Below are 20,859 nucleotides of genomic sequence, written 5' to 3' on the forward strand. Positions count from 1 at the left end.
TTCACATTTTCAAATACATTTACATGAATAAATATATCGTTTATTTTACTTTGACTTTCTCTTTGCCTTTACATATCCCGTTCTTTTCGCCATACCATCCCTTCATAGATTCGTTCTTGTTTAAAATATGAGTATGCATGTATATGCGGATAATTGGGCAAACGTCGTCGATGAATTCTGAAATAGCGTTGTGGTGGTGGTGGCGGTTGTGGTTGTGGTGGTAGTGGGGGCGGCATGGCATCTGTTTAATTCAACTTCAAATACAGAGAAGTTGGCAAAGGGCATTCAATCTCGATATGAGATAATGATTGAATAAATTGTGTGTGTTTTTGCAACAGTTGACACCTGCTATGATCGATCTGTCGATCAGTTCGTTTCGGTTGAGCTACATACAGATTTGTGTAAGTATTGAAAGAGTTTTGGAGAGTATTGGTGGCCAGCAATAACATTCAGAGGTTACCAATTTTGGAAGTAAATTACAGTATATGTACACAAGGTAAGGTAATCGTAAAGTATATATATTCAACAGTTTGTACTTCTTGTTCTGTGTTTTGTATATTTCCTTTAAGTTATTAGTTTTTTTAGTTTTCCTTTCGTTTCGTCAAGTTGCGTAAATATTTTAAATTTTTCAAAGTTTTCACACATAGGTTTCGTAAACGTTTTAAATGTGTACATACATGGATACATACATACATACTTACAATTTTCCATTTATAGATTAATTTGTTTGTTTTTGTTTTAATATAATATTCTGTTGCTTTTCTTTAATGTGATTTTTTGCACAACCTTTGCTTATTTTTTTGAATAAATATGCGTTTTTTGTTTTGTTTTCTTTTTCCATTCAAATAGTTTTTTGTTTTTTGTATGAAGTTCTCTTTTGTTTTTCGTCACTGACTTAGTACAACAATATTTATATAGTAAGAAATAAATTAAGTTTTCTTCTTATCATATTATACATTTACATATATAGCTGCATAAAGAGTTTCCTCAATTCTTGTTGTTTTTGTTGTTGAAAACACTTACAATTGTTTATCGTTTATGTTGTTATGTTAGTGTGCGTCCGTTCGTCCAGCCTTTCCACAAAATGCCTTTGCTTTTGGCCATTTTATAAACGGCACAAAAGCGCTCAGCGTTTCCTTCAAAATTACAAATTGTTTTTCGTTCTACAACTATTAATATTAGATTTCAAAAGATTTCACATAGTTCAATGCTGCGGTTCTCGTGTTCCCATACTCATTTTTCATTGATTTTGGTTTGTTTTATTCTGTTTTTTGTTTTTGTTTTCAACATAAACTTTTGTTGGAAATGATATTTTTTGTTTTTTGGCAAAAGAAATATTTTGAATCTTCATGAGCCCTAGAAAGAGTCAAAATCATTCTTTTTCGAAGGCAAACAATTGGCTTAATGCTTTTTTATAAAACCTAAGGCTTGTTTAAATGAACATTTAGTCGAGCAGCCAGGGGACACGAGGGTTGAGCATTGAGCGTTGGGTCTTTTCACAGAGTCAAAAACAATTTGTAACTCCCGCTTAGATGGTGGAAAGGGTTTAAGAAAGGGTTATTTTAATGTGTCGTGTCGTGTAAGACGCATCAGGTTGAATTTTTCATGCTTATCGTGCGATTTGAGCGATGGACATTGTGAAAGTCTCATTCACCAATCAAAATATTTGCCTTGTTTTTGCCGCTGCCTCGGCGTTAATACTGTTCTCCAAGTACTCGAATTGTGCACAAATGTGAGTTCCTGTAATCCCTAATCAACTAAAACTAAAATGAAAAAAACTTAAGGTATTGTATGGTAGAAAAAAACACGATTCGATACGGATACGGTATACGGTATACGATATAAATGATACAATTACGTTTAAAGTAAATTAAAAAGAATAGCCCGTTTTTACAAAAGTATAATTAAGCGAGAGCGCACTAATAATAAATTACAATTACAATTACAATTACAAAATATATATAATATATAAAATACATGCGTCAATTCGCTTGCTATTGTATGTACAATAAATTATGGCAAATTAAATGGAGTACAGTGTATACAGGGATTCGCCAGATTCGCAACTCCCAAAATCGCACAAAAAGCGATACTTCTCATTTAGAACAGCAGGCGGCCGTAGTCGTTTTGGGCCGCCTTGCTGGTACGCGGCTGCATCAGGTAAGCCGGCTGCTGCTCCTGCTGTGGGGCACCCAGGCTGTGCGACAGTTCCCAGTTGTAAAAGTGGCGCTGCGATTGAGGGTGCGCCTGGGGCTGGGACTGGCGCGGCCTGGGGCGCCACAGCGTCTGACTTTTGGTGTCTCTGGTCTGCTCGTCTGTCTGACAGCGGTGGTGGTGCTGCTGGTTGTTTAGCTGGTTTTTGCTTTGGTTTGCGTGGTTCGGCTGCTGGTTTTTGTGCTGGAGTTCGCTTCTGGGCCTGGGGTCGTCATCGTACTGTCCCTGCAATCTGGCCTCCAAGTGTCAGACATGCGGTTTGTGCTGGGCGCCGCAGAGACCGCACTGGATGCCCATCCAGTGGCAGGCTCGCAGCGGCGGATAACACCAGAGGCAGGGCACGAACAGAGAGAGCACCGCCAGGCCCAGCCAGCGCTTGGTGCAACCGGCCTCGGTGGCGTTGCATTCGCACGGATGCTGGGCCGTCTCGCCCTCGGCATCGCTCATGCAGTGATAGATCATGCACCTGGCACAGCCCATGCCCGAGATGCACTCGTAGCCGGCGCGAAAGGTGTCCGGGGCATATTCGCAGGCCCCGCGCCGATTGAACTCTTCGCTATACAGCTCGTGACAGTAGCGACACCGCAAGCGCGTCTCCTTCTTGAGTATTTCCGATACGTTTTGCTTCTGCAGCGACTTCCCGCCCCCGCCTGTGCCTACAGTTTGGGCTGCCGCCATTGCCTGGGCCGCCTCCAACGCGTTGCGCTTTTTCAGTGCACTGATCGACTCGCGGCGTGCATTGAGCACCTGTGCCCCCACTGGCTGGTCCACCACTGGATAGTTGTAGTCGTGGTGGACCGCTGTCAGCGTCACATACGAGTAATTCTCGCTGGCCGCAATCTGGGCGGCGCCCGGTGCCGGTGCAGCAGACGACGGTGGTCCATCCTGGGTCGTGTTTGTGGTTGATGTCTTGTCCGTGGATATGTAGTGGATTGGTGCCGCTGGCAGCTTCTCCGAATCGGAATTGTTGCTGTAGCTGTCCTTGCTCTCTGCGAATGGAAGGTTTAGCACTCGCCTCGAAATGGCAGACCGCGTCAGCGGAATATTGACGGGGAAGTACGTACTGTGACTTTTCTCGCTGCCCTCGGGGCTTGAATGTATCTTTTGTAAACTCTCGCTCTCCACAGGTAAGTCCAGGGTCATGAATACATCATCTTCACCAACCGAATCATATTTGGTCAATGGTGGGCATATAATAGTGGGATTCGATTTGGCCAGTCCTAAACGAAACAAAAAACTTTAGCAGATGCCAAATCCAAATCCAAAAACAAGCACAAGCACATATGTATCTTATAAATATACATGTTAGCGCAAGAGGTACGAGTACGAGTATATTGGCATAAAGCAACGATTAGTTGAAGCATTTTTAGGTGAAAAGTTCAGTTTATATGTAGAAGAAGATAATAGTTGAGATAGAGAGAGAGCATAGAGCATAAAGAGATCTGGAAATTAGGAAGCTAGCAAATTGACAGACAGGTCCCCAAGAGTGGGGACCTATTTATCTACATACATATGTATATCCGTGAATGAAGCAAATATTTAAAATAATTTCGAGTATAGCCTCATTAAACACTTACCAATTCGTTTGAATGAGACATTTAAATGATTAGATTGTCGATTTATTTTGGTTTTTGAAACAAATCGATAAAATTCCAATGATTTGTGTACAAATTTTGGTTTGTTTGTTTGGCAAAAAATAGAGCATAAGACATACGAAAAAACGTTATATATTAGTAAACGAAAGCAAATTCGAAAGCAGAGGTAAAGAGGGGAAAAGGCATAGGAATCGCAGGCAAAGCTTAAGTTTGAATTAGGATTTCAGAGAGCAGAAGATAGCGTGATAGAAAGCAGAGAGGCGGGAGCGTGGCATGGCGTGTGTCGGTTGAGGCATGCAACTACAAGTGTGTCCGGCTCAGTGTCGAGGGACTGGATTTTACCATCAATTAGTTCATTATAGGCGCGCAGCACACCCTTATCAAAGGCTCGCGCATCGGCGGCCGTTTGAAATGTAAGGCCGTTGCGCTGCTTGCCGGCGCGCCAATGATGAAATGTTGGCATTACTTTGTAATACTTTAGATCACGATTGATGATACAGCTCAAGATGACCTGCAGTGAAGATAAAAATGAATTCAATTTAGAGATCCTTCGATTCTTTCAGTGTGCTCGAGTGTACTCACACTTTGATCGGAGATCCTCTGCCCATAGATGATGTAGTCATGACCCGATGCCAGTGGGGATAGTCTAGCCCGTTTCCGTATGGACACATTGGCCAGACCACCCCCGGCCAGCGGTAGCCAGCCCTCGGTACTCTCGTCTCTGGTCATTACCTGTGCGCGTACTGTAACTAAGAATTCGCTGCAAGAAGATACAAGAAGAAACCCAAGAATATTGTTAGTTTCAGTTAAATCCAATCATTAAAACATTCAAATGGAAAGATCCCATAATTCTAGATATTCTACCTGCTGGACCTGCGCTTCAAGCTCAATTTGGTGTACGAAACCGTAGCCATAGTGATAGCCACCAATGTCTGGCAACGAATGTTGTCCAGCAGACCCTCAAGGCTGCCTCTATATCTGCACATATCCCTGACTGTATGGATGATGACCTAAAAGTGTCACTAATTCGGCTAATTGAATTTTTCGGCCAGCAAAGGAAGCCAAAGCGAGACGGCGCACCTGCTTGCAGGACTGATTCATCCACGGACATGGGCATGGACAAGGACAAGGGAAAGGGCAAGGGCAAGGGCAAGAGCAAACTCATGAGCACCGAAAAAAAGAGACCAACTAGAGCCCACTGAAACTAAAAATAACTGCAAGTCCTTCGGTTCAAAAATAAACTGCACAGAGCAGAGCAGAGCTGAGAAGAGAAAGCAACGGCGAGATGCAAAAGAGTGTAAATTAAGGGTAGCTAAAGTGCAAAACAATATTCGATAGTGGGTTGGGGCGTACTGGTTCTGGTTATGGTGACGGTCCAGGCATGCATGCATGCATGTACATATTACAGCTTCCGGTTTGGAATTGAGATTCATTCTCAGCATTCATTCGCAGCACCAGCACCAACTCCAATTCGAGTCTTATGAATGACTCCAACGGAAGGGGCCGACGAAACCCCGTCCAGCGACCTGCGCACAAGTTTGAATCCATTTTGTTGTTGAATCGAATGGAGTTCTACTTCTGGAGTTACTCAATGAAAAAAGCTTCAACGAAGTTTCAGCTCCTGAGTGTTTGTGTGTGTGTTCGTTTTCGTGTCTGTGCGCGCGTTGATGTGTCGCCATGCATACACATACTTGTCCTAGTTTCGTTAGTTCTACAGAATGAATTGAATAGAGTCCCCGGAATAGAGTGGACGTCACGGCACCCAGGGACATGTCAAGGACTGGCTGGCAGTGCAGTAGCTTTCATTCAGACTGCACTTCCATGGTAATGCGGAGGCGGGCAACGACGTCAGCAGACCCAAGGATGCCCGAGAGTGTGAATGAATTGGGCTGCAGCCAGTGTTGCATAGCAGCACAGAAACGAATTCTTCGAACGAAAGAAAGCCCTGAAATATACACAATAGGAGTTGCCTCCTAGGGTGTAGCGAAAAAACAGTTAAAACTCCCCCCACCCAAGCCCATCAAATACATAGATATGTACGTATGCAGGCAGACATGTACACACATACGCACACCCAAGTAGAAGAGCCTGCCTCAAGCTGAAACTACAAGTCCATCAATATTTGGAAGCTCTCCCCTCTAGTTGGCGCATGCGTATGAAATAGAGCAAGCGAGATAGACACAGAATGTGGGGGCAGCTCCAGTTGCATGCGTGTGTGAGTGCGCATTGAGGCTGCGGGGGTTGTCGCCCACAAATGTTCTAGTCGAAATAAATTGGACAAGATGCAATTCTATTCACCATTTTCATAGTCTATTCCAAATATGCATTAATAAACATCTATTTTAGTTCATTTCCAAGCAAAAAAGCTTGTCCCGAACAGTGTTGCCAACTGCGTTTACTGCGTCGACACCCACACAACAGCGCACACACACACACAGGTACAGGGCTGCAGCAGGAGCAGCTAAAGATGAATGAACAACGACGCAAGTGTGCGTGTGTGCATGTATTCGAGTTGCGGGGAAGGGGGGCAGTTGGCCAGTATGTTTGTGTGCTTTGACCACCCACTCAGTCAGTCTCAGTCTCATAGCTCGACGACAATAATAGAACCTTCCAATACACCAATACACGATACACAATACAGAATACAGTTTACAGCTAAATAGTTGTTCGACAGACAACAACAACTGCGTCAGCATCAATTTGCATGGTGTTGTTGTCGCGTGGTTGTCGTCGGTCATAGGTGCTCTGTGCTGCTCCTCCGACACCGATACCGTTGTCGTTACATTATTCAAATGGCAGTCCATTTCCAATGCAAAAAATACTTGTAAATTCGCATACTGTTTCCGTTTGAAATGTAATACCCATACAGGGTGCCCGATGGAAAATACTACTAGAAACAGCAAAAGATATACATATGTACATCTATGTATGCATGTGTGGAGAGGCAATGTTGCAAATTAATTCAGTATACTTTAGCAACGGGAATAGAAGGCAAGAAAGATATGAATGAAACTAGCTGGAGCCTTGGGTGTGATGTATCGTATAGTTTTTGTTGCGCAGGCTTCCTTCCCGCAACGAAAATGTGTACTTAAGAAACACAATAAAAGAGCAATAATAAGCAGACACAATGACATCATCTGTGGATATCGCCGACAATACTTTAAACTGTGGCAAGCAAAAGACAATAATACGACAGGGAAACCACCGCACATGCCATTGCCAGTAGTCCGGGGGCGTTCCATTTCATTCATTAAATGTGGCGACAGACAGACTATGTGGAGACTTGTCCGGCGGACCAGAAAGCACCAAACGGCAAGCAGCCCAGGCAGACAATGAATCACACACACACACCACACAGTCCATTCATGTGGATGCCGTGCCGTGTCTTGTTCATTGAGGGAAAACTGCAACTAAGAAGCGTTTCCATTACGAATTTCGTTCAATTGCAGCAATTAATTGGATACAATTGGAGACGACGCATCAGGCTCGGCTCAAGCCTGCGCCTGCCAACAGTCTGGCAGCACTGGAATCTCGACTTAACTGTGAATGGCCATCTCTTGAGGTGGGGGGGATGAGGGGGCAGGGCAGATGATGCTATGGAACTGTAAAATATGTATGGGTATGTATGGTATATGGGAACACTTACCTTTCATGTCCTTCTGTCATGGTTCGTAATCAGAAAGATTTTAATATAGCAGCGTATTGTGTTGGTGTTGTTGTTGTTGGTGGCAAAATACACCATGATTAAAGCATAAAGACATTCAGAGCTGCTGCTGCACAAACTTCCAAAAATAAAAGAAAACCAAAAACAACAGCAGCCACGGCAGACGGGATGGGGAAAAACGGGGAGCACTTCGTCTCCTATTGGGGTTTTTGCAATCAGTTGTTCTATTTTTCTTTAACTTTTTTCGTTTAGATTTTGGCACACTTGTTGTTAGAACTGTTTAGTTGAGGTTTATACACTGAAAGAACATTACAAATTAATAAACTGATATTTATTAGGCTTCGACGAGGGCAGCGAGAAAGCACCAGCCAACAGCGCCAACTGCGGAATCACTTCTACTTTCCCAAATACACAAGCAGGGCCACTTATGTGGGCGTGTAGACAGGCACATTGGAAAACTTCACACACACACACACAAAAGCACGCACGGAGAGGGGATATTTCCAAGCAACAAAAGATGTAACAGGCATTGGAGGCATCGAAAATTGAGAGGAGAGCGACCAACAAAAGCTGGTCTCTGGAGTCTGTGTGGAAGGAATTTGAGAGACGAGCAGCTGAAGATGAAGGAAAAACCTCGCAGAAAACTAGTCCAACACTTTTCTGATCATTATTGTCTGGCATGCTATGTGCTTGTGCTACCTTCCCTGAGCGCTGACTATAATTAACATAAAATTGGCAAAAGTGAAAATTCATTCATACATTTCCATCAAGGCTGGGGCTCTCTCTCTCTCTCCCTTTCTCTCTTTGACTGGAGCACAGCTCGCTCTCCCACACACTCGGTCTGCTCTGTATCCATCCGCCTCTACCGCTGCCTCTGCCTCCATCACCATATCTCTCTCTCTCGCTCTTGCCTGCCCACTCAGGGCTGGCTTGCGCAGAAAGTTTTTGGGCGATTTCTCCATGTGTGTATATAAAGATTTTCGCCTATGCTGCTGGTGCTGATGATGCTTGCTGTTGCTGCCTTTACATATTTCACATTTACATACACATATACATACATTCATGCAAAAATATTGCACTATAGCTACATATTTTTACAGATTTTCCATCAATGGTTAATTTAATTGTTTGCTGCAGCATCGACTTTTCTTGTACTGTTTTTCTTTTTGTTTCTGATTTTCATTTTGCGTAGGTTGCAACTTGACCGAGCTCTGGTGCAAGAGCGGGGGCGATTTGCCTTTCGAAACGAGGCGAAATGAACGTTTTGCAAAATATGTAACTTTTGCTTAATACTTTTGTTTGACTACTCGCACGCACCCACACTCACACACCAAGGCAGACACAATCATAGAACAAAAAGCAACAAAAACGAAATTTCCAAACAATCATGTTCTGCCCCGCCACTCCTACGGCCCGTCCAGTGGCATTTGCTGATGCTGCTCACGCGACTTATTGATAGTTATTTTGTTTTATGGGCGTTGTAACACAATTTACACAAATTTTCCAAGTTTTATTGCGCCGCGACGCGCGATAGCGCCGATTCGAAGGGTTAATGTTAGAGATGATAAATATACATTGATGTACATCAATATATCGATATATAATATGTTTGTGGGTGATATTTCCTTTGACTGGAAAAATATTAATTATTATAATTAATTATGCAATCACCGGAAACGATTTTGAGGTCAGGACTCTATTTTTCTGTTGTTTCACGTCGTTAGATCAGGTGTAGATATTCCCGTGACATTTTATTCTACTTTCTCGATGCACAGGGTTAACTTGAACAAAATATCGGTAGTTTTATGCGATAATTGGAAAATGTTTGGCGGTAACATGGCATTATTTTTAAAGTATCAATATTAAAACCGACATCCGACTGTTGCTTTGAATTCAAAAGCCAAATTCAATCAATATCGTGTTGAAACTGTTTATTTTTCCGTTTACGGTCACATTGACAATATTCATTTTTTGTGGTATTTTTGTTGCATGCAATATATTAAAAAAATATATATATATATCAATCCTGTACATCGATACGAAAAATCTCGCAAACAACTTAAACAACAGAAGCAAAAAAAGGCTCGACTTTCCCTGAATCGAGAAAAGTAGTTCCGTTGATAATATATTCCACAAATATATCCATATCCAATAGATTCGCCGCTCAACAAAATATCAGCAGTAACATATATCGATTGTACATCGTATTTAAAACCCCATCCCTAGGCTCTTTTCACTGCGTGCGTTTGTGTTTGATGACGGAAAATTTGCAAATAGGACGTTGAAAATGGCTAAAAAGAAGAGTGAAGACCATTCCGGTGGCGATGCGAACGACAGTGACTACAACGAGGAACCCAATTTCGAAGATCCGCCCAATTTCGTGGACAATATTAGCGATGATGGTAATTACAAGTTCCGGCTCCGGGCCTGCCAGCGCAGCACACGCGGAAAACTAACCTCAATGTGATGAATGTGCGAAAATATAAATAATTCATATAATGTATTGCAGATCTGCTCGGTGACATGCTGGCGCAGCGGCCTTCTGAGGCCGACGGTGTCGAGAGCGTTGTCGTGGTGGACAATATCCCTAAGGTGGAGCCGGTGCGTTTGGAAAAATTGAAATCGGTCATCAACAAGCTCTTCTCGCACTGCGGCGATATCGTGAATGTTGTTTATCCTGTCGACGAGGAGGGCAAGACGAAGGGCTATGCGTTCATGGAGTACAAGCACGCCGGCCAGGCGGAGGAAGCCGTCAAGAAGCTGAACAACCATCGGCTGGATAAGAACCATACGTTTGCTGTGAATTTGTTTACGGATTTCCAGAAGTAAGAACATATTTTCTTACTCAATGGCCCACAAATTAAGTGGTCTTTTTTCGTTTCGAGGTACGAGAACATCCCGGAGAAATGGGAACCACCAACTGTGCAGTCCTTCAAGGTGCAAAACGATCTGTACAACTTCATCAATGACCCCGATGCGTATGACCAATACTGTGTGGCAGCGGAAACTTCCCAGAACTGCGTTCAGGTTGGCTTCTGGCAGAATGTTCTGCCCGAGCCCAACGAGCTGGAGACCCGCGAACGGTTCACGGACACTTTTGTCAAGTGGTCGCCCCTGGGCACGTATGTGGTGACGTTCCACAAGCCCGGCGTGGCCATTTGGGGCGGCAGCAGTTTCCAGAAGATCCAGAAGTTCCCCCACACTGGAACACAGTTTGTGGAGTTCTCGCCCTGCGAAAACTATTTGGTAACCTACGGCCCCACCCCGACAGGTCAGAAGATTATCATTTGGGACATACGCACTGGCGCTGAGAAGCGCTCGTTTGTGGCCGACGGCATGTCGGTCCTGTCTATGTTCCGTTGGTCGCACGACGACAAGTATGTGGCCAGGATGGGCGACAACTCGATCCACATCTATGAAACACCCTCCTTCTATCTGCTGGATCTGAAGTCCATCAAGATTCCTGGCATCCGAGGATTCTCCTGGTCGCCCACGGACAATGTGATTGCCTACTGGGTGGAGGAGCAGAATCAAATACCTGCCCGCGTCACCTTAATGGAGATACCCAAGAAGCGGGAGACTCGCAACAAGAACCTATTCCATGTGGCCGATTGCAAGCTCCACTGGCAGAAGTCCGGCGACTATCTGTGCGTCAAAGTAGATCGCTATTCCAAGTTGAAGAAGGACAAGAAGGAGCTGGACGTCAAGTTCCTGGGCATGTTCTACAACTTTGAGATCTTCCACATGCGGGAGAAGGAGGTCCCAGTCGATTCGGTGGAGATTCGCGAGCTCATCCTGGCCTTTGCCTGGGAGCCCATCGGCAACAAGTTCTCTATTATCCACGGCGAGCCCAACTCCGCCAATGTGAGCTTCTACGAGGTTAACAAGGGCGTGAAGCCGAGCCTGGTCAAGCGGCTGGAGAAGAAATCGTGCACGCATCTGTTCTGGTCGCCACGAGGACAGTTCATAGTGATGGCCAATCTGACCATGGGCACCTTTGAGTTTGTCGATTCGACCAATGACTACATCATCAGTGCGTCGCCTGATCATTTCCGTGCCTCCGAGGTTGAGTGGGATCCCACTGGCCGGTATGTGGTCACTGGCGTCTCTTCCTGGAAGGTCAAGGAGGATACCGGCTTCAACATGTACACGTTCCAGGGGCGCATCATCAAGCGCACCATTCTGAAGAACTTTGTGCAGTTCCTTTGGCGTCCCAGGCCTCCGACCCTCCTCAGCGAGGAAAAGCAGAAGGATATCAAGAAGAACTTGAAGAAGTACTATCCCGCCTTCGAGCAGAAGGATCGCCTGCGACTCACCCGCGCCTCCAAGGAGCTGCTCGAGAAGCGTTCCCAACTGCGCGAGACCTTCATGGAGTATCGCAACAAGCGCATTGGCGAATGGAAGGAACAGAAGAGTCGTCGCGTCATGCTGCGAGGACGTAAGTTTTGGACAAAGTTTGCATCTCCTTTTCGTTGTCTTTAATAAAATACTCTTCTTTTTTCAGATGTGGACACAGATAACTTGGAAACTGAAGAGGTCGATGAGGAAGTTGTTGAATTTTTAGTCAAGGAAGAAATCACTCTTCTAGAGTAGACGACCCCCACAACACTTGTCGTCGTTTGCCCCATTTCGAAGTGAATCTGTCGTCTCACACTTGCGTGTCCGAGGCGCGTCTACGCCCTGGCCCATACCAGGGCTCCTTATTATCTGGCCAAGTAGCGCGTCTCCTGTAATCAAACCAAGCGGAACACGTTTGCCCATACATACAATATACATTTACACGTTTATTCTAAGTTCAAAAGTAACGTCCCCAAGCCAATAAGAAACCCGTTTGCGAACAACTTTAGACCTTATTCAAATTATTTTACTAAGCAGTTAACAAGCACAACCATAATATGCCCAAAAGTAGATTTGCAATGTATTTGTATGTAAACAGCAAAAAGAAAACGAAAACAAAACCTTGATCATGCATTTTTTTTTTTTTTTAAATCAACGATATCCTTTAGAATTTTGGAAACTCGATTAACAGAGCCTCACCTCTATCTTTTCTATCGATAACTCAATCGATGACCAGTTGCCGTTAGCAACCATTCAATTGTCAAAACAATCCTTTAGCTTTAAATTTTTCAGGAATTAATTGTAAACACATCAATTATCAATTATGGAGACGCCTTCTCCACCAAGGCGCGGCAAAAAGAAGCGAAAAACGCAAACCACACGGGCATATCGAAGATGTGAGCAGGAGGTCGAGTCATTGCTGAGAGAAACCAAGTACGAAGATTGCGGCAGACAAGAACTCGAATTGGAGGCACGGAGCCTGCAGTTCTTTCACGGCGCAGACGATGCGGCTGTCGGAGAGAAGGAGATACCTGACCAGGAAATAACACCGGAGGAGAAGGGGGCCGAGGAAAATTCCATTGACGGCGAGGCGGCCACAGAGACAATCGATTCCCCGGCCCAAACATACATAGATATTGAGCTCCAGGAGCCGCCGCTGGTCTGGCCAGGGGTCCACAAACAGGTGCACTATTATGACGACAGCCTGCTGTATAGGCCCGCCAATGCCGCGCACTTTCAACTGCATCTGAGTGACTGCAATCCGGGGCCCTCGCAAATACGCATGCTGAACCGCTTCCAGGAACAGGCGAAAGGCGATGCCAGCAAATTAAGCTCCGACCTAGTATCGGAGCTGTGTGATGACAGTCGTTCCCAATTTGTGACGGACAGCCGCCTGTACCGCACTGTCTGCAATAAGGAGTTCCAATGCATTTTCCTTGCACCAGCACCAATCAACCAGTTCATGGGCATACCTACACGTCGCTGCCTCACGCTGACGTTTAAGCAACTCCGCTTTACTGCGCATCCCCTGCTTCTGACAGAACATCGAATGGCGCAGCAGCTGGAAGATCTCTTTGATCAGTATACTGAAAATCGTAACCGACAGGTATGCCGAAAGCTGAAGGAGGAGCTGGACATAGCCCGCCAAGTGGGTGCCAAGCTCGTCCTCTCTGCACGGCCCGAGCTGACCGACGAGATTCGGCGTCAGCTGCGCCTCACGCAAAAGTTGCGACAACGTTACTATTTGGAATCCACGGCCGAGCGCAATCTCTCCCTACGCTTGCTGCGCGTATGGTCCAAACTGAAGGCGCTCCGCAGCCAGCAGGACTTCCAATGCACCCGATTTCAGCTGAAACTGCATGTAGGCTATCATCCCAACCTGGAGTCCGCCTACTCGGATTGGAAACAGCAGTTCGAGGACGATCTCGCCGAGGTCTATCGCGAGCAGTTGGAGCTCTTCTACTGCCGACGGCGTCAGTGGGGCGAATCGATGGTCGATGGCGCATCCCCATCGAAGCCGCCACGCAAGCCGAACTTCGAAAAGCTAATGGCCAGCCTCAAGAAGGACTACGATCGTGCCTTCAAGGATCCCGAGGAACCGTTAGTTGATTTTGTGCGTCTGTATGCGGACGAGGCAGCTGCGAAGCTCTTCCTTCCAGCCAGCGAGCAGCTGTCCAAGCGTCGCAACCGCAGCTACTTCCTGAAGCTCTACCTGGACGAGCTCTATGTGGGCCAGACCAGGACCTACCGCCTGGAGGATGATCTTCATCTGTACATGAACGAGAGCATCGGTGTGCTGCTGGAGCGAACGTTGCCGCAGAACCTCAACATTTGGCTCTATGAGAAGTCCACGCTGACCCAGCAAGGACGCCGCCTGGCCGTGATGAGTACGAGGCTGGATCTCAGCCGAAAGGATAAGGCAGTGCAACTAAAGCTCGGCTTCTTGGCCTTCCCATCTTCGCCCAAGATGGCCGGAGATGTCTGCTTGTACTACGACTATGGCCCCATAGAGGTGCGTCGGGGGGCCCGTGATTTGGATGACATACAACCACTGCCCGATGCCCTGCTTCGGACTCTGTTCCCTCCAAGATCCAAGGCTGTAGCTGCCGTCGCTTCCACCACGGAGCCGGTCACGCCCATAGGACCCTGCCACAAGCGCAAGAAACACAAGCTGCCAGCTCTGCTGTTTACAGAGCAGCAGCTTCAGTTCTGTCCCATCCGCACGCTGTTCAGCAACAAGCGATACCAGCTGCTCCGCTCGCGGCACCAGCAGCGAAACGTCCACACCAAGCAGCTTCGCTTTATCCCCGCCCTAGAACGAGAGATAATATCCGACGATGGAGATGCGCTTTCCACCGCTGGCGACTCGAGCCAGCTCCTGGAGCCCGGAACCTACTGGAATCCCATCGATCTGCACAAGCATAGGGGCTACAAGTTCCTGAAGCTGCTCTACGAGATCATCGGTAACCAGAGCGCCCGTCGGGCCAAGGCCCAGCAGTTGGCGCATCCCTTGCTGTTTCTAGCCGATGGCTTTGATCTCTCTCTTGCCACCGGATGGACGTCTCTCTGGCGTGCCTTGTGCTCGCTCTTTCAAGGACAATCGACCGCGATGATTCGCGAGCCAGCTGCTTGGCAGCCACAGGCCGAGCACGATCAGTATCAGCACTTTGTGGTTTCCCTCCATGTGGTGAGGGCCACTGGGGTCCCGGTGCGTAGCCGCCACATTCTGAACATCGAGGAGGATCCTAACTCCGAGGCAGACATGAGCAACAGCCTCTTTGTCACGCAGAGTAAGCCCTGGCTAGGCATCCATGGATTCTTTGAGTATTTAAAGAGCTTTCTTTTCCGTCCCCCCTTTCAGCTCTCATGTACTCCAATGTGCGTCCGTTTGTGTCCTTGAGCTATGGCCAACGACTGAGCCGCAGTCGCTCGGCCGAGGGCAGCAATCCCACCTGGAACGAAGAGCTGCAGCTGCAGCTCACCGGCTGCCAGAAGGATATGCGCGAGGATCTAAAGATCAGCTTGTTCGACGAGGTCATCGAGCGGCAGCTCAGCGACGAGGCATCCGATCTGTACCAGCGTGTCCAATGCAATTGGCTGGGCGAGTACCGAGTGCCAGTCAGCAGTCTCCTGACCAGCGGGAAGGTGAGCGATACCATACCCAATCCTTCGTGCCATTCAAATATCAGTTTTCCAGTTTGAGGGATGCATTGAGCTGGCCATGCCGAAGGTGCTGATCGGCTACAGGCGACCCCTAATTGAATCTGTGACGAACATGCCCCCCGATCAGTATCCCGAGTTCAAGGAATCCGTGCATATCTGGTTCTATCTCACCATCGAGCCGAACCGCTGCGACCTGCCGCCGCTACCCACGAATGTCCTGGCGTGTGCCGAGACGGTGCAGCTGCAGGCATACCTCAATGAGCGCCGCATGGAGCTGCAACAGCTGCTGCCCCAGCCGCAGCGCTATGTGGAGCCTCTGGTCTGCACGGCCTTGGGCAAGCGGGTTTGTGTGACGCGACTGCTGGAGCAGTTGCCATTGCCAGGAGTGCTGGCCTCCAGCAAGAGTGCCCTGGAGAGTGCCTGTCGTTTTGTGTCATTGTTGTGCCAACTGCGCAGCTATGATCCCTGCATGGGCTTTCGTGGGGTCTGGCTAGACAACCAGACGCTGTTGGACAGCACTTGGTGCTCTGTCAAGGATCAGGGGGTCCTGCTCTGCAACTATATGCTGGGCCTGGGGCTCGAGTGCTGGCTGGTCTTGGGCCATTCCTGTCCGTATGGGGAGTGCTGTTATGTGCTCTTTCGCCAGCCGGATACGGCCGAGCTCCTGTTCGTGGATCCTGCCAGCGGCAGGCACTATCAGCTGCAGGATGTCTACTGTCCGCTGAGGCGCGTCTACTGCGTGGTGGGGAAGCAGAACGTAAGTCAAAGAACTACCTAAAACCTGCCCCCAATCTATGATTGCCTTATTGCAGATGTACTTCAACATACAGACAGAGACACGCGTCAGCATGACCCACTTTAATCTGCAGGATGCCGCCTGCTGGTTTCCGCTCTTCAACCGCTCATCAAATCAATCCGCTCCGGAGGGGGGTGTCCAGGAGCTGGACTATGCCTACAAGAAGAGCTTTGAGCTGAGCCAGCTGCAGAAAAACATTGAACGTAAGATCATGAAGAAGATCAGTGCCTGGCGCACCACACGGAAGACCAACTTTAATCGGTGGGTATAACCATTGTGTCGTATCAGACGAGACCTCATTCAAGTGATTCTTCCTGCAGGGCTTTTCTACCGCACCTACAGCAGATACTCAGCGACATGGAAAGTCTGGCCACCTTCTCCAGGGCTCGCTATGAGGAGAACGCCTACAGCGAGCAGCTGGAGCGCGTGTTTCCCAACTACATGGTGCGTAAATATCAGCCATTCCCTACCATCCCCGCCCTTCGTCCCATCAATCATTATCAAAGATTAACTTGATTTGTGTCCACAGCTGCACGGCTTCACCCTAAACTTTCCGTACACCAACCTGGCGGCCGTATCTGACCGCATCCGCACCACCTGCATCCACTACAACAACAGTCCAACGGTGGAGTTCTGCGTGGCGGTACATCTTAAAGCGTACGCAAACGATGTGATATCTGTGTGGGTGTTCCTGCTAGCCGTAGTCCCACTGGATGTGAATCAGAGGGGACAATGAATGGGTGCACCCTCCATCTGGGGGCGGGTTCCCTTCGATCCCGATAAGCAATGACATTTTACAAATTCATGCGGAATCATACGAAATGATTTTTATCAGCGATTTCACCTGAAATCCATTTAATTTGGTTTACAACCCATAGGCGTATACATTCTATGTACAAATATATACAAATATAATGATAAGCAATGAATGAGGTGAGGTCGGCGCCGGTAGCTTGTACCGCGTTTAGTTCACCGCGCACTCTGGGACCGTCGAGACCTTTCGCACAGAAGAACAACGCACCAAAGCATGTTCCAAAAACTGGCCGAGGAATACGAAAAATTTAAGCGCTATGTGAAATGGCTGTACGTACTCTACGAGCTTAATACACAGATCGCCATCTGTGAGCCCTGGGAGAAAGTGTTTTGTCGTAAGTACATATACCATCCCATCCCACCCCGCAACAGCCCCAGACACATTAGCGATTATCAGTTGTACACTGGGCGTTCTGTTTCCGTGTTTTGTAAAGACAATAATAGTCTTTACTCATCGATATCTTATCTATACCGGTCACTCTTAGTCACAGAACGAACCGAAACATACGACCTGAGTGCGCCTGTTCTGCCCATGCTGTCTATGGTCTATGCCTATGGTTCTATTATTTCTTAAAACTTCCCTTATTTTTTTACATTTTGTTTCAGACGTACTCCTTGGCAGCTGTCTGTCCCTCATCCTGTACGCCTCATACGCCTTTGTGCCGGGATATTGTCTCACGCTTGTTAAGCTTCTGTGGCCAGCCTCTGACGTATTAAGCCCCACCAATGCGTGCAATATAAATGCCGATGTCATGTGTGGCAACGAAAGTGAGCCATTTCTAACCTAATCTTAGAATAGATTATCTTTAATAATAAATTATTTCAAACGTAACGACTATGACGTTTTTTCTGGTTCGGTGATTTAGCAGGCAGCCTTCTACACATACTAGAGCCAACCATTGTGAACCAACCAATGTTGTTAATATTAATAGATACAGTTTATACTAGACATGATATGATATAAATAAATAAGTTCAGTACTTAAAACAAGCTAGTCGAGTAGAAAATATGTTCACTAATCGGATAAAATTATGTGGGCATGACTAAATGTTCTGTACAGCTAGTAATATTCCACGGAATATTAAAAACGTGAAATATGTATAGTATAACTCGAATTCGTCAGTATATTTACGGTATACTTTTCAAATGAGACGATATGTGGCGATAGTGGCGCCACTCGAAAGTTTTGAACAGAAGTATTCAAACCATCGATACTATCGATAGTGCCATCGATGGTTTGACACCTCTACGATAAAACCACCTCCAGTTTGTTTTGGTTTTAAAGATTTTTTTAAAAAATTTGTAAAGATGTCAAACGACAAACGCACTGTTTATGTGGGAGGCCTGGCTGATGAGGTGACAGAGAGGCTGCTCAACAATGCCTTTATTCCCTTCGGAGACATTGCGGACATACAAATGCCAGTGGACTACGAGTCGCAGCGACACCGGGGCTTTGCCTTCATAGAATATGAACAGGCGGAAGATGCGGCTTCGGCCATCGACAACATGGTAGGTTTCACCAGCAAATTAATGCTCAAAACAAAAGACTAATAACCATATCCACAGAACGATTCGGAGCTCTGCGGCCGAACAATTCGCGTCAATTTGGCCAAACCGGTGCGTGTTAAGGAGGACAGCTTCAAGCCTGTCTGGGCGGATGACGACTGGCTGCAGAAGCACGCCGGCGCCACCTTAGAACCCGCAGAAGTAGGCGAAGCAGAGAAGGAACAAGTGGAAGTGCCATCCACAGGCCCAGCAGTCATTGAGAAGGCAGAGAAGCGCAATCCACAAGTATTCTTTGACATTCGCATTGGAGGCAATGATGCTGGACGTGTTGTGATGCTTTTGAGAGCCGACGTGGTGCCCAAGACCGCGGAAAATTTCCGCCAGCTGTGCACTCATGAGCAGGGCTTTGGCTACAAAGGTTCCACCTTCCACCGCGTGATTCCAGAATTTGTAAGAGATTGGATTTTTATCGATGTTTCGTTTCGTGTTGTTCACATCCATTTTACTCACTTCAGATGTGCCAAGGAGGAGACTTCACAAACAACAACGGGACTGGCGGCAAGTCCATCTATGGGAAAAAGTTCAACGACGAAAACTTCAATCTGAAACACAATAGTTTCGGCACCCTATCCATGGCCAATTCGGGCACCAACACAAATGGCTCACAGTTTTTTATATGCACCACAAAGTAAGTTGAAGCCTGACTAAGAAATGAATTGAATTTAATCATCAATGTATCCAATAGAACCGATTGGCTGGACAACAAGCATGTAGTGTTTGGGCATGTCATCAGCGGAGCCGATGTAGTTCGGAAAATGGAACGCTGTGGCTCAAAAACAGGCACTCCAACGCAAAAGATCATCATCTATGCCTGCGGAGAATTGAAGTGATGTCGAATTAAGGAACGCGAACAGCTCAATAAAGAAACTCTTTTTGTATAAATGTATGTTACTCTTCAACGTTCTCATTTTATTGAAAAAAACCACTAAGTCAATTTTAGGAGCACACGCAGTGGGCTCCATTCGGCTGGGGATATCCTCCGTTTTACTGGAAGTAAGTCCTTGGCTTTCTGAACGAGAACAGCTTCCTGTTGCCCTTGTGATGGACACGCTGTACCAGTGGGAACTTGATCTTGGAATCGTGGAACTGCTTGACGTGCACACGGCGCGTCTTGGCGGCAGCGATCGACTCCACCTTGATGATCTGGATGGAGTGAGCACGAGCACGATGACGGGCACCCATGTCGCGGTAGCACTGAGTTACGGCACCGCCAACAGTCAGGTCACGGTACTCGCGGTACATGTTGTGTGTGCCCGAACGGGAATCGTAGCGCAGCCAGATGCCGAAGTTCTTGATCTTAATGGGCGAGGTCTCGTACACCTGCTTGATGGACACAATTTCGCCGGTGGTCTTCTTGAACTTCTTCAGCTGACGCAAAAAGTACCAAAAGCGGGATTTGGCGACAATGTTGTCGGGGGCGAAGATGCGCATCTTGTAGAGAGGCGTCTGGGGCTCCTTCTCGCTGGGCAGCTTGCGGCCCACGACCTCGTATTCCTTCAGCTGAAAAAGGCATTCGTTTTAATGAATTCGTTCGTTGTAAACAAATGCGGTGACAGGCAGGGAAACACACGCACACACACACGCGCGCATGGCACGCACACTTTGGAGGTTATGTTCTGTGGTTTGGAAAAACAACATATTTTCCATGAATTTATTAAATATGATGCCACTATAGAGATGCGCTTTTCACATCATCTTTAAGAATCTCTTGACAGCATTGTCGTTTATTTTATATGGCGCTTGTAGCAGCCACATTCATTCTCCCAACGATGTCCACGACACTCCATTTATTTGTCGGGTTTTTACAAATAAATTGCCCATTTCCACACATTCCCACGATTATGTCAGATGCTCGGTGAGTTTGCCTTCCTGTTGCACACATTTCTACCGCAAATGTTCTCAATTTTCGGGTTTATTTCATTAATACTAACCAATCCCTTGGCTCTCATGTTGGACGTTCACGCGAAAAGGAAACGGAAAGAGCTTGTCAAATCGCAATCACACTGAACCATAAGTCAGGGCTGGCAAAGACTATCGATAGATCTATTCGCAAATAAACATTTCATAAAATCGCCCAATCAAATGCATTAACGTGAAAACTATGCTGTACCTTGGTATTAATATTGTCACTTATATATTAAAATCAAGCTGCAACAAAGATGTGATATACCATTCGAATGATTAGTAGCTATCGATATTTTACCACTGAA

General features: G+C 46.6%; 6 protein-coding genes across 6 annotated transcripts; 4 read left to right on the plus strand and 2 right to left on the minus strand.

Annotated features, from left to right (window-relative positions):
• Nucleotides 1-18: 18 nt before the first annotated feature.
• Nucleotides 19-9,098, minus strand: Spred (Sprouty-related protein with EVH-1 domain). The gene is given in 6 exon segments (XM_001360586.4): nucleotides 19-3,203; nucleotides 3,279-3,434; nucleotides 4,152-4,320; nucleotides 4,392-4,569; nucleotides 7,456-7,771; nucleotides 8,968-9,098. Coding segments are annotated over 5 exon segments (1,626 nt in total). The 5' UTR covers nucleotides 7,476-7,771; nucleotides 8,968-9,098; the 3' UTR covers nucleotides 19-2,100.
• Nucleotides 9,099-9,686: 588 nt separating this feature from the next.
• On the plus strand, nucleotides 9,687-12,437 carry eIF3b (eukaryotic translation initiation factor 3 subunit b). Its single transcript, XM_002138347.3, has 4 exons — nucleotides 9,687-9,875; nucleotides 9,983-10,298; nucleotides 10,359-11,911; nucleotides 11,978-12,437. Exons 1-4 carry the CDS (start codon nucleotides 9,761-9,763, stop codon nucleotides 12,064-12,066), a joined length of 2,073 nt encoding a protein of 690 aa, XP_002138383.2. The 5' UTR covers nucleotides 9,687-9,760; the 3' UTR covers nucleotides 12,067-12,437.
• Nucleotides 12,438-12,536: 99 nt separating this feature from the next.
• Cc2d2a (Coiled-coil and C2 domain containing 2A) lies at nucleotides 12,537-17,199 on the plus strand. Its single transcript, XM_001360587.4, has 6 exons — nucleotides 12,537-15,101; nucleotides 15,173-15,456; nucleotides 15,509-16,231; nucleotides 16,287-16,531; nucleotides 16,591-16,714; nucleotides 16,800-17,199. The coding sequence occupies exons 1-6, from the start codon at nucleotides 12,635-12,637 to the stop codon at nucleotides 17,004-17,006; spliced, it is 4,050 nt and encodes a 1,349-aa protein (XP_001360624.3). The 5' UTR covers nucleotides 12,537-12,634; the 3' UTR covers nucleotides 17,007-17,199.
• On the plus strand, nucleotides 17,171-17,915 carry LOC6898329 (serine palmitoyltransferase small subunit B). The gene is made up of 2 exons (XM_033378308.1): nucleotides 17,171-17,418; nucleotides 17,690-17,915. The coding sequence occupies exons 1-2, from the start codon at nucleotides 17,298-17,300 to the stop codon at nucleotides 17,869-17,871; spliced, it is 303 nt and encodes a 100-aa protein (XP_033234199.1). The 5' UTR covers nucleotides 17,171-17,297; the 3' UTR covers nucleotides 17,872-17,915.
• Nucleotides 17,916-18,302: 387 nt separating this feature from the next.
• Nucleotides 18,303-19,532, plus strand: cyp33 (peptidylprolyl isomerase cyclophilin-33). The gene is made up of 4 exons (XM_001360588.4): nucleotides 18,303-18,592; nucleotides 18,650-19,039; nucleotides 19,105-19,277; nucleotides 19,335-19,532. The coding sequence occupies exons 1-4, from the start codon at nucleotides 18,392-18,394 to the stop codon at nucleotides 19,477-19,479; spliced, it is 909 nt and encodes a 302-aa protein (XP_001360625.1). The 5' UTR covers nucleotides 18,303-18,391; the 3' UTR covers nucleotides 19,480-19,532.
• A 1-nt stretch (nucleotide 19,533) lies between these two features.
• On the minus strand, nucleotides 19,534-20,706 carry RpL18A (ribosomal protein L18A). Its single transcript, XM_001360589.3, has 2 exons — nucleotides 20,581-20,706; nucleotides 19,534-20,149 (listed from the first exon to the last, which is right to left on the minus strand). The coding sequence occupies exons 1-2, from the start codon at nucleotides 20,596-20,598 to the stop codon at nucleotides 19,634-19,636; spliced, it is 534 nt and encodes a 177-aa protein (XP_001360626.1). The 5' UTR covers nucleotides 20,599-20,706; the 3' UTR covers nucleotides 19,534-19,633.
• Between the last annotated feature and the right edge of the window lie 153 nt (nucleotides 20,707-20,859).

Source organism: Drosophila pseudoobscura, chromosome 3, assembly GCF_009870125.1.
Source record: "Drosophila pseudoobscura strain MV-25-SWS-2005 chromosome 3, UCI_Dpse_MV25, whole genome shotgun sequence".
Lineage (NCBI taxonomy): Eukaryota > Metazoa > Arthropoda > Insecta > Diptera > Drosophilidae > Drosophila > Drosophila pseudoobscura.

What these genes read in the sequence shown, in the direction of transcription:
- cyp33 (XM_001360588.4), top strand. Translation starts at nt 18,392, where the DNA reads ATGTCAAACGACAAACGCACTGTTTATGTGGGAGGCCTGGCTGATGAG. An exon ending in CTTCGGCCATCGACAACATG is followed by an intron (nt 18,593 to 18,649) that starts GTAGGTTTCACC and finishes CCATATCCACAG; the next exon opens with AACGATTCGGAGCTCTGCGG. An exon ending in TTTTTTATATGCACCACAAA is followed by an intron (nt 19,278 to 19,334) that starts GTAAGTTGAAGC and finishes TGTATCCAATAG; the next exon opens with AACCGATTGGCTGGACAACA.
- eIF3b (XM_002138347.3), top strand. Translation starts at nt 9,761, where the DNA reads ATGGCTAAAAAGAAGAGTGAAGACCATTCCGGTGGCGATGCGAACGAC. An exon ending in GGACAATATTAGCGATGATG is followed by an intron (nt 9,876 to 9,982) that starts GTAATTACAAGT and finishes AATGTATTGCAG; the next exon opens with ATCTGCTCGGTGACATGCTG. An exon ending in TCGCGTCATGCTGCGAGGAC is followed by an intron (nt 11,912 to 11,977) that starts GTAAGTTTTGGA and finishes TTCTTTTTTCAG; the next exon opens with ATGTGGACACAGATAACTTG.
- LOC6898329 (XM_033378308.1), top strand. Translation starts at nt 17,298, where the DNA reads ATGTTCCAAAAACTGGCCGAGGAATACGAAAAATTTAAGCGCTATGTG. An exon ending in CTGGGAGAAAGTGTTTTGTC is followed by an intron (nt 17,419 to 17,689) that starts GTAAGTACATAT and finishes ATTTTGTTTCAG; the next exon opens with ACGTACTCCTTGGCAGCTGT.
- Cc2d2a (XM_001360587.4), top strand. Translation starts at nt 12,635, where the DNA reads ATGGAGACGCCTTCTCCACCAAGGCGCGGCAAAAAGAAGCGAAAAACG. An exon ending in CAGCCTCTTTGTCACGCAGA is followed by an intron (nt 15,102 to 15,172) that starts GTAAGCCCTGGC and finishes CCCCCCTTTCAG; the next exon opens with CTCTCATGTACTCCAATGTG. An exon ending in GCGTGTTTCCCAACTACATG is followed by an intron (nt 16,715 to 16,799) that starts GTGCGTAAATAT and finishes TTGTGTCCACAG; the next exon opens with CTGCACGGCTTCACCCTAAA.